This window comes from Triplophysa rosa, linkage group LG14 (genome assembly GCF_024868665.1).
Source record: "Triplophysa rosa linkage group LG14, Trosa_1v2, whole genome shotgun sequence".
Taxonomy (NCBI): domain Eukaryota; kingdom Metazoa; phylum Chordata; class Actinopteri; order Cypriniformes; family Nemacheilidae; genus Triplophysa; species Triplophysa rosa.
The window spans coordinates 10,098,211-10,113,339 of NC_079903.1; the positions used below are offsets into that span (position 1 = coordinate 10,098,211).

Sequence of the window (15,129 nt, forward strand, 5' to 3'; positions counted from 1 at the left end):
GGGTCCCCTTACATGGAATTCACCATGTTATTTCTACAGTGGCCCTACACGGACAAACTGTGAAGTTAGCGCGTTTCGTAAATGCGTTATCTCCTTCAGCAAAGAAGGGAAAACGTGATGACATCTTAGTTCTGTGTCAGCCGCCATAGTGCTTTGAAAGGGAGGGTTGAGCGGTGGAGTGAGCTGTTGGTTGCAAGTCGCAACCTCACCACTAGATGCCACTAAATATCATACCCTAGATGTTTAAGGCCCGAATTTGACTCTTGCCAATTTGTGTAATTGTTACCTGTAGGTTTGTTTTTTTTCAGTTGCCATACTACATAAAATTGGACAGTTATGATATAGAAATGTTCATTTAAATTGTCAACATAGATATTTTTTTCCACTTTTCTAGTCTTGACGTTTTTTTTTTCATTTGTTGCTATATTGTAATTACTGTTATGCAAATGGCTTTAGGAGACTGCAAATCAATCTAATGCATTTCGAAGAATGATGCGATCAAGACCCAACATCCCTCCATCACAGAGGAGTGAAGAGACCAGAAGAATCGCTAAAATATTTGTTTCAAAGTTTACAGAAGGACATTAGAGAGTATTATGCAAAACTGTGTGTGTGTGCGTTTTATTCTATTTTTATCTGTGGTGTATGTGCATTATTTGTTATTAATTTATTAATTTGTTATATGACACAATGTGGTACATACTGGGATTTTTTCCGGAATTTTTAATTATGTAAGCATTAGAAAAGTTGTTTATGTACAATAATCAACTATTTTGTAATAAAGCATTTTGTATTGTATCCACGGGTAATGTGGCAACACTCAATGTGAAGTTATACTGTTTATAAATGTTATCCGCTGTCTGTCAAATTGAGCTGCCCAAAGGGCTTTAAACATTTGGCTGACAGATGAGAAAATTGCCCAATTTGAGCTGTGACAGACAATGGCACATACTGACAGTGATGTAACCAAAGTATTATCCAGACACAAAAGAAGCCAACAGGCAGACAAAAGCTCTCCTTTAGCCTCTCTCTGCCTGTTTAATGAGCTCTAATTAGAGAGATGAGTCTGATCAAGGACCTGGACCCCCAGCGGACCCTCTAGAAATACTCAGAAAAGAAGTAAGTCTACTAACCAGCCAACTGTATAGATACCATTAATTTAATGTTATGGTATTGTTTCAATGTGTTAATGTATATTTGTACATGCACAAAATACAAAACGAGTTTGATGTTAGATCCAAATAAAGCTTATATATAGCCATAACCATAGAACAACCTTAATATCACATCTCCGGAGCAGCTGTAAAGATAATCTAGATCAATTCAATTTGATTTATATAGCTCTTTTCACAATGTGCATTGTTCCAAAGCAGCTTTACAGGAGAAAATAAGAAAAACTGAAAAACACAGAAAAGGTAAAACACAGCACAGTGCATGGTGTTTATAGAACAAGCAAGATTATTCTAGTAAATAATATCTAATAAATGCAGTCTCCCGGTGGTTTATTTAGCACATTTATCATTAAGTGAATGCTTGGCTGAAAAGATGTCTTTAATCTAGATTTATCACCACTAAATGTTTACTTTGAAGTCTTGGGCTTGTAAATCTCAAGTGGCTGTAAATGAAAATGTCTTTGTGGCCATTTATGACTCTCTCTGCACTTACAATGACCTTGTTTATGAAGCAGTTCATTGTGGGACATCAAACAGGAATCAACACAGCCATGCTGCTGGAGAGGAGTCAGATATGATGTCTGTAAATGAAGATCGGGCAGAAAGATAACAGGAGAGATGCCACTGCAAATAGTGATATTGGTTGGTGTTTGCAGGACGGTTAGATAATGTCCAATATCTTTTTCGTAAATCTGTGTTTGTCTGATGAGATTCTGGATCTTCTCAACCTGAACCAGACGTGTGTGGTATAATTTTCGTGTGTTTTGAAGTGATTCAACAAAATCAGTCGGCAGCAGTTTTCCCTCTACAAATCTTTGCCAAATATTCTGTAATGCAAAATATATATTTTAGTTTACAGTCTTTTGAATCAGGCTTTTATGAATTTACTACAAGATCACCTTTGACTCTCTCAGGGAAAAATCGATCTTCTCTTTAAGTGATGAATGAATCACTCGAAGGTTGAATCTCTGCTGTAAAGTCTCTGCATATGGCACAAGAAATGTCAACTCAAATAGCTTAAATAATATGATCATGTCTTTTACATAATAAAAACAATCTCGTCACATTCAGAGCTTACCCAGCTTTCTCTGTCTGCGTCGAACAGATGAGACAAGCTCACCGAGATCGCGATGTTTTTCAGCCAAAAGTAGTTTTGTTTTGGTCAGATATGGCTGATATATAAAATTCTGTTCTGCAAGCCGAGAGTTCGATGCCTGTAACATTATTTTGGATCTCTGAAGACCCCGTGACTGCAGACAAAACCCCAAATGTTAGCAAACAGGCACCACAGAAAGTGAACCTTCATGCCAAATCACGTGACTGGTGTATTAGTCCATTTCTAGATCTATATGAAATATGTACCTTTACGTTTCATGACATGTCTAATAACGAGACTAATAATTTGTAATCATAAAATGATGTTGGATAACGTTACTAATAAAATTATGAAATAAAACCACTTCAAAGTGTACTTAATGACGTTTTCTAAAGAAGTTTCTTGTCATTTGCTCTTGAGCTGTACCTTTGAATTGACTCTGACAGTGTCGCGTATCGTCTCGTCGTCCTCCAAGAGATCCAGAAGTTGAGCGGTGTGTAGACATTTTAGATAATCCAAATTTACCGTCGACTCCCATTCGCGATACATTGCAACGACTTGACTGCAGTGATGATGTGAGGTCGAGGTGCATGAACCATTGAAACATGATCACACGCTTCAGAGAGACTGATTACGTAGAGACTTCCGAACTTACATGGGACAAACTCTCACCCCATGCCGACAACAGAGACCAATACATGAAGCTCGTGCACCAAGAGTTGTGAGTGAACCTTCACAGGGGCGGACTTACCATTAGGCAAAGGTAGGCAATCGCCTGGGGCCCCGAGCTACCAGGGGCCCCCAAAAGGAAGGGGTGGACTTAACCAATAAGCCATGTCAGCAGCCACGTAGAGCCCCAAGAAATCATCAAAATAGTTATATTTTGTAGTAGGAAATAGTAGGATATCCCTGTTAACGTTTTACGTTATTACATCTGTACGAAGGCACTCCCCCCATTATAGATTAGAGTGGACCATTCCATTAGCACCGTATATGCGCGAGACGAGTTCGACACCAGCTAGAGAAAGTTAACGCAGCGGCGGAATTAGTAGAACTGCCCACAGCGAGAGTGTCACTGTGTGGTACATTAGCTGCAAAACGAAGTAAAAGTCGCAGGGAAATAAAACAACAAAGAACGCAGCTACTCCAGCGGAGAGGAACAAAGACGATTTACAAAAGATTGTTGCCAAAGTCTCTGCTTTTCCCCCACACAAACTCCACCGCTGCTCCTACAGCAGCAGCGCCTCTCTCTCCCGCCAGACATAGCACTCTCCCAGCCACGAGCAATGATAATGTGCCGATGAGTATTTCTCCATGAACACCGACAACACAGTTATAATGAGTGACGACCAAAACATCTGTCAAACAAAGAGCGCTGTGCGCTTGGTAGGAGAGGGCCAGTTCAAAGGTGGTAGAACTTTTCTGTTTGATTGAATAAATTTAATGCTTCATATAACTTATTAGTTTTCATTTCATACATTTTTTTAGAACTTTAATATAAGTGTTTTGTTAAGACACTTATCCCATGTTTTTCATTTGGGAATTCATTATTATATATTTTTTAATTAGTCAGTATCTGTGTTTATTAAGCTTAGTTTTCCCCTGTCACTTTGACTGGGGGTGAAAAGTTGTGTGCTTTGAGGGGGAAGAAAAATAAGGGTTGCAGTAAAGTAAAATGGTGCATAGTTGGGGCCCCCATACATGGATTTGCCTAGGGCCCCCAAATCACTAAATCCGCCCCTGAACCTTCAGCACCTTGGAGAGCTCTGACATAATTTAGGCTACACACCAGCCTGTACACTGTAAATTATTTTTGTTAAAGTGATAGTTCACCCAAAAATTACAATTCTTTAATCGTTAATCACCCTCGTGTCATTTCGAATTCTTCTGCAGAACACAAAAGAAGATATTTTGAGTAAATGTATAACTGAACACAGGCGATACCATTGACTTGCATTGGTTTTGTGTCCATACAATAGAAGTGAATGGGTGCCGCTACTGTTCGGTCTTCAAAATATCTTCTTTTGTGTTCCGCAGAAGAACAGTAGAAAGTAAGGTTTAAAATGATAAGAGAGTGAGTTAATGATGAAATAATTTTCACTTTTGGGTGAACTATCAAATTAAATTGTTAAGTTAATCAAACTGACATTACAATTTCAATTTACTATTTAAAATTCTGACTAGTCATTTCTGACTAGTAATAACTTGCTGTTACTTATAAAACAACGTAAAATTCCTTAGTTACATTATTTAGATGAACTCTTTGGTGACAGCATAATCCCTATAGTTACATTTACGTTATTAAATAGTTTTAATTAGTCTATTTTTATTGCAAAATGTGGAAAATATATAAATAAAGAATGAGTGAACCAAAACTTAATGGTAGTGTAAATGTAGATCAAGATGGCACTATAAATAAACTGTAATAAAAAGGAACCCAAATAAATGCAAAAAAATCCCTTTACCCTTTATTATGCTGAATGTGCTTTCGGTAGGTTGGTTTGATTTGAATCCAGCCTCGCTGTCTACAAGCACTTAAGAAGTTACGTAAGATCTTTCCACCTAATAAACTGTCTCAAAGGAGTTTGTAACTTTAACCTCAAATTGGGAAGATTCAAGCACTTAACTACTTAGCCAATCATTTCCTACCCATCCTGCATCAGGAACATTTTTGTGAACATACAGTAAGACCAGGTTTTGAACTACCTGTTTAACCCCATGTGACATACACTCACCTAAAGGATTATTAGGAACACCATACTAATACGGTGTTTGACCCCCTTTCGCCTTCAGAACTGCCTTAATTCTACGTGGCATTGATTCAACAAGGTGCTGAAAGCATTCTTTAGAAATGTTGGCCCATATTGATAGGATAGCATCTTGCAGTTGATGGAGATTTGTGGGATGCACATCCAGGGCACGAAGCTCCCGTTCCACCACATCCCAAAGATGTTCTATCGGGTTGAGATCTGGTGACTGTGGGGGCCATTCTAGTACAGTGAACTCATTGTCATGTTCAAGAAACCAATTTGAAATGATTCGAGCTTTGTGACATGGTGCATTATCCTGCTGGAAGTAGCCATTAGAGGATGGGTACATGGTGGTCATAAAGGGATGGACATGGTCAGAAACAATGCTCAGGTAGGCCGTGGCATTTAAACGATGCCCAATTGGCACTAAGGGGCCTAAAGTGTGCCAAGAAAACATCCCCCACACCATTACACCACCACCACCAGCCTGCACAGTGGTAACAAGGCATGATGGATCCATGTTCTCATTCTGTTTACGCCAAATTCTGACTCTACCATTTGAATGTCTCAACAGAAATCGAGACTCATCAGACCAGGCAACATTTTTCCAGTCTTCAACTGTCCAATTTTGGTGAGCTCGTGCAAATTGTAGCCTCTTTTTCCTATTTGTAGTGGAGATGAGTGGTACCCGGTGGGGTCTTCTGCTGTTGTAGCCCATCTGCCTCAAGGTTGTGCGTGTTGTGGCTTCACAAATGCTTTGCTGCATACCTCGGTTGTAACGAGTGGTTATTTCAGTCAAAGTTGCTCTTCTATCAGCTTGAATCAGTCGGCCCATTCTCCTCTGACCTCTAGCATCAACAAGGCATTTTCGCCCACAGGACTGCCGCATACTGGATGTTTTTCCCTTTTCACACCATTCTTTGTAAACCCTAGAAATGGTTGTGCGTGAAAATCCCAGTAACTGAGCAGATTGTGAAATACTCAGACCGGCCCGTCTGGCACCAACAACCATGCTACGCTCAAAATTGCTTAAATCACCTTTCTTTCCCATTCTGACATTCAGTTTGGAGTTCAGGAGATTGTCTTGACCAGGACCACACCCCTAAATGCATTGAAGCAACTGCCATGTGATTGGTTGATTAGATAATTGCATTAATGAGAAATTGAACAGGTGTTCCTAATAATCCTTTAGGTGAGTGTATACCCAACAACTCATTGATCTCTGTTTGTGTCCTTTCACTGAGTGCATCCAGTTAACGTAAACAGACTCTTGCTACAGATATAGCCTCAGTTCACTAAACTGTACTAGTTAATCCTCTTTACCTCCATGATCCCTCAGTCATCGCTTCTTGTGAGACACATTGGTTTTGTTCCTGATGAGCAGAAGAAAAGATGTGAAACTATGGCCGGCGCTACACACACCGGCTGCTCTGTGTAAGTATTTGTCAAATTTACATGAATCCTGTAAGAAATCTGTGAAATTACAAAATAAAATTGACTTGTTCAATGTCAACCTGTTATGCAACACTTCAACTGGGGTTGCGTAACAGCTCGCTGCTTATTCCTGTGAGACAATGTTTTTAATGTTTTACAACCAGACACACAGTATTTGTTCTTTTTAATATTTAACAGACATAATGTTGTGAAAGTGTTTATTCGGTCTTATCAAAATTATGAGGTTTTATGTGGCAATGTTATTGCACAGGATTTTTTTATAGTCTGTTTCGGACTATATGATAACAGAGTTTTGTGTGTTTTGTTCATGCATATTTATGAGATGATGGGTTTTGAGTTTAATGGGTTTTGAGCATTGGTGCATTTTTGTGTTTAGCAGTGTGCTCAAACCTTGAAATGTGGATACACAATTTTCATTATCAAAAGAAAATGTCATAAGTCTTATTGAATTAGACATTTTTCAATTAAGTTATGAGAAATTTGTGTGAAAGTGTGAGGTGTTTCTAAAACACACTCTAAAAAAAAGACGTAAAATAGGGCACAATATACTGTATGAATATGAAGGAATTTTCCGTGTTCATTTTTACAGTTGTTTTACCTGTATTTTACATTTTGCACTGCATTCATTTGCATTTTAGCATTAATGGAAATGTCCGTAAAATAAAGGAAAATGTACTGGTAATTTTCTGCCAGTACTTTATCTGTTTAATCACAGGAGTTTTTTTTACAGTGCAGTCAAGACAACAATCCTTCTTTAATTTTACAGCACCACTGAACACTGTAAAGTCCGCTGAGATGTTTACTGTGGTATAAGCAGCTCTGACAGAAGCAGGACAGCTATGAGTGCTGACACAGCCAACAGAATGGATCTGGACCCGGATTATCATGCAGAACTGACCGATATGGTAGCAGCCATGAATGTGGCAGCCAACCGGCTGACCCCACCAAATGGCTACAGGACCACCCACATCGCCTCAATCTCTCGGATCGCAAGCTGTCGTTGCAGGAGCGATCGAGTTACGGCCCTACCCCGAGGACAGCCAGGAGACCCACTATTGAATCCAAACGGGTGTCTATCTCTGATGGCGATGTGAGTTGAACATTACACTTTTTACATTACTATAAAAATGCAGTTAGATTGATGCGTATGGTTATAATTCAGATTATTTAAAGGTATAGTTTACCCAAAAATAAAATGTTGTCATTTTTTTACCCTCATGTTGTTTGAAACCGGTATGACTTTTCTGGAACACAAAAGAAGATATTTTGAGAAATGTCTCAGTGGTTTTGTATCCATATAATGGAAGTCAAAGGGGTTCAATGTTGTTTGGTTACCAACATTCTTCAAAATATCTTCTTCAGAAGAAAGAGAGTCATACAGGTTTGAAATGACAAGAGTGTGAATGAATGATAAAAGAATATACATTTTTTGGCGAACTGTCCCTTTAATAGACAATGGCAAACCAAGGTTATTTTAGTGTACTAAAATTAAAACTTTGAAAATGTTTCTGTTCATTGAAATTAAATAAAATATTGACCTAAAAATGAATGGGAAAGACTTCAAAAATAAACGGAAATAAGTTGAAAACACTACAATTATAATAACAAACAAAAACTCAAATAAAACTCAAATAAAAATTAATTAATGTTATATAGCAACATAAGAAATTATAAAATGAAAAAAGCATATACTAGCATATAAAGCGTATATAGCATATAGCATATTATGTACCAACTAATTTACTTGCTTTATTCTTAATGCTGTGATAGAATGTCCTTCTTTTTTTTCACAGGACTGTGTTCAACTCAACCAGTATAAATTAAAGAATGCGATAGGAAAAGTGAGTGCTTTTGCTTAGAAATTCAACTTTTTGTTGGTTGTTGTAATCAGACAAATATCAATACAATCTGGTTGAATGGTGACTTTGATGGTGGTCTTTTGGTTTTCTCAGGGTTCATACGGTGTGGTCAAACTAGCATATAATGAAGATGATGACCAGTACTATGTGAGTAAAGATTTACTCTATTGCAAAACATTTAAGTCATTACAATTATAAGTAACATATACACAGAATGCAACATCATAATATACTTAATATACATCATAATATATTTTAGGCTATGAAGCTTGTTTCCAAAAAGAAGCTAATGAAGCAGTTTGGATTCACAAGTAAGCAATTAAGAAAATGCATCATAATATGCATATAATGAATATGAACTATATATGAATATAATATAGTAAAAAAATTGTAACTGCAGTAAGTGAACGTTGTGTGATGGTTTTGTAGGACGCCCGCCTTCCAGAGAATCTAATGGATCACAGGAGAATCTTTCAAAGCCTTTTGGCCTGTTGGACCGAATATATCAAGAAATTGCTATCTTGAAAAAACTTGACCATCTTAACGTTGTTAAATTAGTTGAGGTGAGTCAGAACTGTAGTGTCCTTAAAGGCACAGTTCACCCCAAAAATGAAAATTCTGTCTTTCTTGAGTTGTTCCAGATCTGTATAAATTTCTTTGTTCTGATGAACACAGAGAAGGATATGCTTGTAGATGCTTGTAGTTCTCTGTGTTCATTAGAACAAAGACATTTCTACAGATTTGGAACTCGAAGGTGAGTAAATGATGATGGAATTTTTATTTTTGGGTGAACTGTTCCTTTAAACCAAATAAGTTACGAATTACTTGATTTTTGTAATGTGCATCTTAACATTGTCTGTCCAATGATATTTAACTAAAGGTTCTTGATGACCCTGTTGAAGATAACTTGCATATGGGTAAGTGAATATATTTGCCAGTTAAAAATACCGGCTATTATATACTGCTTTATTTTTACAGTGTATTCTATTTGTGTCTGTTCGTATTGTGTTTTGATCATAGTCTTTGAGTTGGTACCTAAAGGGTGAGTAGTTGTACCTATACTCACTGCTATACTGCTATACTCAATGAGTTTTCTCTAGTTCTGTATGTGTTTTTCTGTCATTTTTACCCACTCCTAGTCCAATAATGGAGATCCCAACAGACAATCCACTGACGGAGGATATGGCCCGTTTCTACTTTAGAGACGTAATTCTGGGAATTGAATACTGTAAGTTACCGTATAGAAGAGTATTTTAAACCGTAAGTTTTATACATATACAGTATGCTGCTAATTCTTTTGTTCTTTGTTTTGTAGTACACTATCAGAAAATCATTCACAGAGACATCAAACCCTCAAATCTGTTGCTGGGGGATGATGGCCACATAAAGATAGCAGATTTTGGTGTCAGTAATGAGTTTGAGGGTCATGATGCTCTCCTGTCAAACAGTGCAGGAACTCCAGCCTTCATGGCCCCTGAAACTCTGACTGACCAGGATCAGAGATTCAGCGGCAGGGTAAGAAGACCCCCAAAAACTGAAAACATTCTTGTTTTTATGCAGTAAAAGTTTCGTTCACATGTACATATAACAGTTTCTCAATTCTCATTGGTTTCAGGCTTTAGACGTATGGGCAATGGGAATAACACTATACAGTTTTGTCTTCGGAAGGGTGAGACCTATTTAAAAAGTGGTTTATGAGCGTCTCTGTATATACCGAATTCAGATTTGTGAATATTTTGTTGTGCAGTGTCCCTTTCATGATGATTACATCCTAGGCCTGCATGAGAAAATCAGGACCATGCCAGTGGAGTTTCCAGACAAGTCAGTCACAAGCTCTCTTACAAAACTTTGCACGTTTATTACATAATTAATGAAGCGTTATGTTTTTATTACCTTTGATATCTCTATCTACATACACCGCGGGTCCCCTTACATGGAATTCACCATGTTGTTTCTACAGTGGCCCTAAACGGACAAACTGCTCTACAGAGCGCATTTCGTAAATATGTTATCTCATTCGGTAAAGAAGCGGAAACATTACGCCATCTTAGCCCTGTGTCAGCCTCTGTAGTGCTTTGATTCGAAACTCGCAACTTCACCACTATATGCCACTAAAAATCACACAGTGGTCCTTTAAATCGCATTACAAAATTCATTTATCAAGTTTTCATATGCAACTTTGTGCAAGATGTATCATCAATTTTCCTACATATCTGTTCGCATCATACGAAACGTAATGTGTCATTTCTTTTGTTACCACAGTCCATTGATCAATGAGGGGTTGAGAGATCTCCTTACCAGAATGCTACATAAAGCCCCTGAAACTCGAATCACGATACCAGAAATAAAGGTGAGATAATGATGCTTGAAAAGGTGTGTTCTTGTTGCGTGTAACTTTATAAAAGGTTTAAGTGATTCTGTGTAATCCTACCAGTTGCACCCATGGGTAACACTTGATGGTACCGATCTGTTACCTCTGGAGGAGGAACACTGTACAGTGGTGGAGGTCACAGCTGAAGATATCCAGAACTCCGTGAAACTAATTCCCAGTCTGTCTACTGTGGTGAGTAGCTCTTAAAATAAAAAAAAGCACTCGTGGGTAATATGACTTTGAATTATTCACTAAATGTCCCGTTCAAATTTTTGACAACTAAAATAATTTTTGCTCAATTAGCAAAGTTGGGCTCTATTACCTCTATGAACATCACGTTGCAAGAAATAACTAACAGTTGAAAAGACAACAGCAATATCATACATTAAGGAAAAAGCAAAGCAATAATCCGGTAACAGTAACTTGATAAATGATCAGTTCTGCAATGCATGCTGGGAGCTGTCAAACTCCAAACAAATAAGCAAAATTCTACAATATTACAGTTTCTTCAGATAACTCTGTTTGCATATTTTTAATAAATACTGATATTGTCTAATTTACATATTCCTGCTGTCCTCCTTGTTTCTCCATATTTTGTGATGTTTATTTTTTGCCATATATCATTATTATTAGTAACCCTTTATGTTTGCCACTGGGTTTTACAAATATCTAACCAATAAAAAGTATTAAAAAGTGCTTGTCAAGTTTGACAACACAATATTTAATCATTTAAAAAGTACAGTGTTTTTCCATTTCCTGAAAAACAGCAAATTACAACATCTGAGATTTCAGAAGAACAGCGACGATATGTTGTTATGCAGATTGACAATAATTCATGTTTAGTTTTCTTGTAAAATGAACATCTAACACTGTTTGTACCTGTTAAGATCCTGGTGAAATCCATGTTGCGAAAGCGTTCCTTCAGTAATCCTTTTGAAGGTCGCAGACAGGGCAGGTCCATGTCGGCACCTGGAGGTCTGACCTTGTAAGTCCACAATACAAGCACATGAATCACTTCCACTTTATCCGACCATATGCTGACATTCATAATTTTTTATATTTTGTTCTTTGTCCCCTCAATAATATGTGCAGGGATACATCGCTGTTTCGCCCTTTAAGGTAACTGTTAATAATCAGCTCATAATCCGTTTTTTTAACATGATGGACATTTTGTAGCTATGTGATTCTATATATTCATGTTATGTTGGTCCATGTTTCCTACAACAGGGGAAGTAACAGTGTTGGCAGCAGAGAAGGAGAACTGGAGAATCTTATTGAGGATGAAACATTTTCGTGAGATTGTAAATACTTGTGTAAACCAGACCAATGGTGTTATTGGACAAATGTTTGGACCTGCATCTGCAGTGTATGACTTATGAATGTGATTTATGATATTGCCATGCTGTGTAAACATTTAGATGCTATAGACACGGACAACATTTGAAGCACCTTTGCAGGGTCTTTTTTCTGCATTTAAGTTTGCATTTTAGTGCCAAATGTAAAGTATGCAATGTAAAAACTGTTATGTTTAGAAATGTATATGAGGACACTTAGCAAGAAAAGCACATTTGAATCAGATCACATTAAATGACCCCTCAACAAAAATAACTTAGAAATGTTTGATAAATGAAAAACAACTTAGAAATGATTGATAAACAAATATAGCAAGATTTATTTAAAACCCAACACATACAAATCTTGTGAATTGTGAATAGAACTGTGAATTAAGTTAACAATTCCCTTACAGAAAAGACATGTGATCACATGTGAAATGTGTGTTTTTGGAACATTTTGGTGTGAATTCCATGTGAATTCCCACGTGAAACCCATGGGATAACATGTAAAAACCCATGGGATAACATATGCGACATGTCTCCACATGTGATCACATGTTCTTCACGTCACCATATGTTGCACATGTCATCCCATGGGTTTTTACATGTTATCCCATGGGTTTCACGTGGGAATTCACATGGAATTCACACCAAAATGTTCCAAAAACACACATTTCACATGTGATCACACGTGTTTTTTTGCACATGTTAAACACATGTTGTATACATGTGATCACATGCGAAAAACATGTGAAATTCATGTGAATTTTCTGTAACACTCAAAACTGAGAAAAACCTTGGTAACCATTCACTTCTAATGTATGGACACAAAAAAACAATGCAAGCCAATGGGTGCCGTCACTGTTCGACAACCAACGTCCTTCAAAATATCTTCTTTTGTGTTTTCTGCTGAAGTTTCTTTCTTTGATTAGAAACTCATACTTATTTTTATATTTATATAGGCTGATATAGGAATGAGAAAGCAACTTTAAATATTGATTCTGAGGTGAAAAGAAATAATCTTAACTAAGTATATACTACATTATCTTTTTAGAAACATTAGGAGTGTAAAATATGTACTTTTCTTTTCTTTTTGAGGCTGTGCAATATATCTTTTGGATAAACCCATGTTCAGTTGATGTAGCAAGAGCAAAGAGCTCTTCAATATTTAATGTTGTTTTGCACTATTATGTGAGATTCTCCTTCTTTCCTTGATAATACGACAGAAAAGGAAATGACTTTCTTAAAGAAAAATTAAATATTAAAAAGAAATGGATAGTGATGGCAGATTCCGAGTAAAACAACCTCGAAGCCAGTCTGTATGATACCTTGTTTGAAAACGTTACTGCATTCTAGTGACCGCCTGAGGATGCTCAGTGAATAGCACAAACAACCCCAAGTTTAATTTTTGTAGTTGACAGTCTATGAGAGATTGTATTACCGAACAAGAGCTCCATTATGACCTTACATTAAGTAACAGACATGTCTACATGAAGTTCACTGTTATGTTATGATGACTTCATATATGGTCAATAATCTTTATTTAATTAAAAATGCATTTTCAGATGACATTACGTATTATTGTTAGCTGACGCAAACAGCATAAAATTAGGCCCTACTTTAGGTAAATTATATCAAGCATCTAAAGAGTATTCAGTACACAGGATGCAAGCATTTTGTTCATATCTAGCCTGTATCTCCTCAAAGTATTCTCTTTAAACATCTTGGCAAGCATAAAAAATTGTGTGATTACAATAGACAAGTAGAGTCTCTGCAATGTGTGCACTGGAACATTAAAATGAGTATACGGGCCTAGAGAGTATTTTTGTGAAGATAATAGTCACCTGCTACTATGCTAAACAGTATATTATTTTTATAACCATGATATGCACCGGTATGTATTCATTCAGTGGTATTTTCTTCCCAACTGTGTTCAATCAATAAGTGCAATATTGTACAGAGATACAGGGTACCACAACATGACTAAATGACAGTATGTATAGAGACAATATTTATTTTGTTTTATAGTCATCCTTTACTTACCTTCTTGTCATTTTAAACCTGTATAACCTTCTTTCTACTGCAGAACACAAAAGAAAATATTTTGAAGAATGTCGGCAGCCAAAACCATTGGTCCCCATTCACTTCTATTGTATGGACACAAAACCATTGCATGTCAATGGGGACCAACGGTTTTCTGTTACTGACATTCTTTAAAATATCTTCTTTCGTGTTCTGCATAAGAAAGAAAGTCAGGTTTCAAATGTCAAGAGGATGAGTAAATGATGACAGAATTTTTATGGTGGGGTGAACTATCCCTTTAAATTGTCTGTATGGTACATTGTATGGAACAATGATTTTGCTTTAATTTCATTTATCAATGGGAGGTGTCACAATGTACAGGTACGGACAATAATCATGATATTAATAACTATGATTATTGATATCTTATACACGTATCATAATATCATACATAATACAGTGCCAGTATCTGGTTGACGTAAGTGGCAGTTTTGCACCCTTTTAATATTTTGACTTTGAGTCGGAATGGTTATAAACTCTCTCTTTGCCTTCTTACGCTTGTATTTTTTTAATGATATTTATTGGAAAAAAATGAAAGAAAACACAAACAAATTAAAGACTTTGACTGATAACATTATTAAATTGTTTTTATTTGAATAGATTAATAATAATAAAAAAACACCATTACAATAGAAATAAATGTTGCTGCAAACATAATCTGAGGTGGTCAGAAAAATCTTCAGTTAGTTTACCTTAACTAAACCATGCTGTTTTAATAAATATTGCAAGCTTTATATCTTGCATCCGATCATAATGCGGCAGAAAATGGAGGTGTTGCTGCTTGTGTCTACATGATAAAGTCTCAACGTGAACGCAGGTTTCCCTTGAATTTTAATGCCGTCTCTGATGTGCTGATGTTTATCTCTTTGCAGGTTGTTCTAGATGTCTGTGTCAGTAGGAAAGGGGATATTTTTTCTCGAGCCCTAGCAACACGCGCTGTATTGGTGGATATGACAGCTCACCGCGCCTACTATTGGCTGGTATGGCGGACCAATTTGAGCACAGAAATT

The 15,129-nt window shown here is 36.8% G+C and overlaps 3 protein-coding genes across 5 annotated transcripts in view; 2 read left to right on the top strand and 1 right to left on the bottom strand.

The window, feature by feature from the left end:
- c2cd3 (C2 domain containing 3 centriole elongation regulator) overlaps positions 1–1,979 on the top strand; it is a 16,913-nt gene extending 14,934 nt beyond the window's left edge. For both annotated transcript variants that reach the window (XM_057351229.1, XM_057351230.1), the window contains one exon: positions 457–1,979. In XM_057351229.1, the coding sequence (XP_057207212.1) occupies positions 457–588 (132 nt within the window). In that variant the 3' untranslated portion in view covers positions 589–1,979. The remainder of the gene's footprint in view (positions 1–456) is intronic.
- On the top strand, positions 1,021–14,112 carry camkk1b (calcium/calmodulin-dependent protein kinase kinase 1, alpha b). The gene is given in 19 exon segments (XM_057351231.1): positions 1,021–1,119; positions 6,358–6,452; positions 7,240–7,433; positions 7,436–7,563; positions 8,267–8,314; positions 8,426–8,479; positions 8,592–8,643; positions 8,762–8,895; positions 9,213–9,249; positions 9,353–9,374; positions 9,472–9,560; positions 9,648–9,847; positions 9,948–10,001; positions 10,080–10,153; positions 10,595–10,682; positions 10,767–10,895; positions 11,591–11,688; positions 11,796–11,822; positions 11,931–14,112. Coding segments are annotated over 17 exon segments (1,425 nt in total). The 5' UTR covers positions 1,021–1,119; positions 6,358–6,452; positions 7,240–7,312; the 3' UTR covers positions 12,001–14,112.
- LOC130564829 (vacuolar protein sorting-associated protein 37B-like) lies at positions 1,580–2,955 on the bottom strand. 2 transcript variants are annotated; one of them, XM_057351232.1, is made up of 4 exons: positions 2,695–2,955; positions 2,251–2,422; positions 2,072–2,154; positions 1,580–1,999 (listed from the first exon to the last, which is right to left on the bottom strand). In XM_057351232.1, exons 1-4 carry the CDS (start codon positions 2,815–2,817, stop codon positions 1,580–1,582), a joined length of 798 nt encoding a protein of 265 aa, XP_057207215.1. In that variant the 5' UTR covers positions 2,818–2,955. The 2 variants fall into 2 exon arrangements, with proteins under 2 accessions (XP_057207215.1, XP_057207217.1); XM_057351234.1 differs by lacking the exon at positions 1,580–1,999 and having other exon boundaries at positions 2,060–2,154.
- Positions 14,113–15,129: the final 1,017 nt, after the last annotated feature.

Coding starts and splice junctions, on each gene's coding strand:
- LOC130564829 (XM_057351232.1), bottom strand. CDS start 2,817: ATGTATCGCGAATGGGAGTCGACGGTAAATTTGGATTATCTAAAATGT. Junction 2,423..2,694: donor CTGTCAGAGTCAATTCAAAG/GTACAGCTCAAG, acceptor TTTTGTCTGCAG/TCACGGGGTCTTCAGAGATC. Junction 2,155..2,250: donor ACGCAGACAGAGAAAGCTGG/GTAAGCTCTGAA, acceptor TGCCATATGCAG/AGACTTTACAGCAGAGATTC.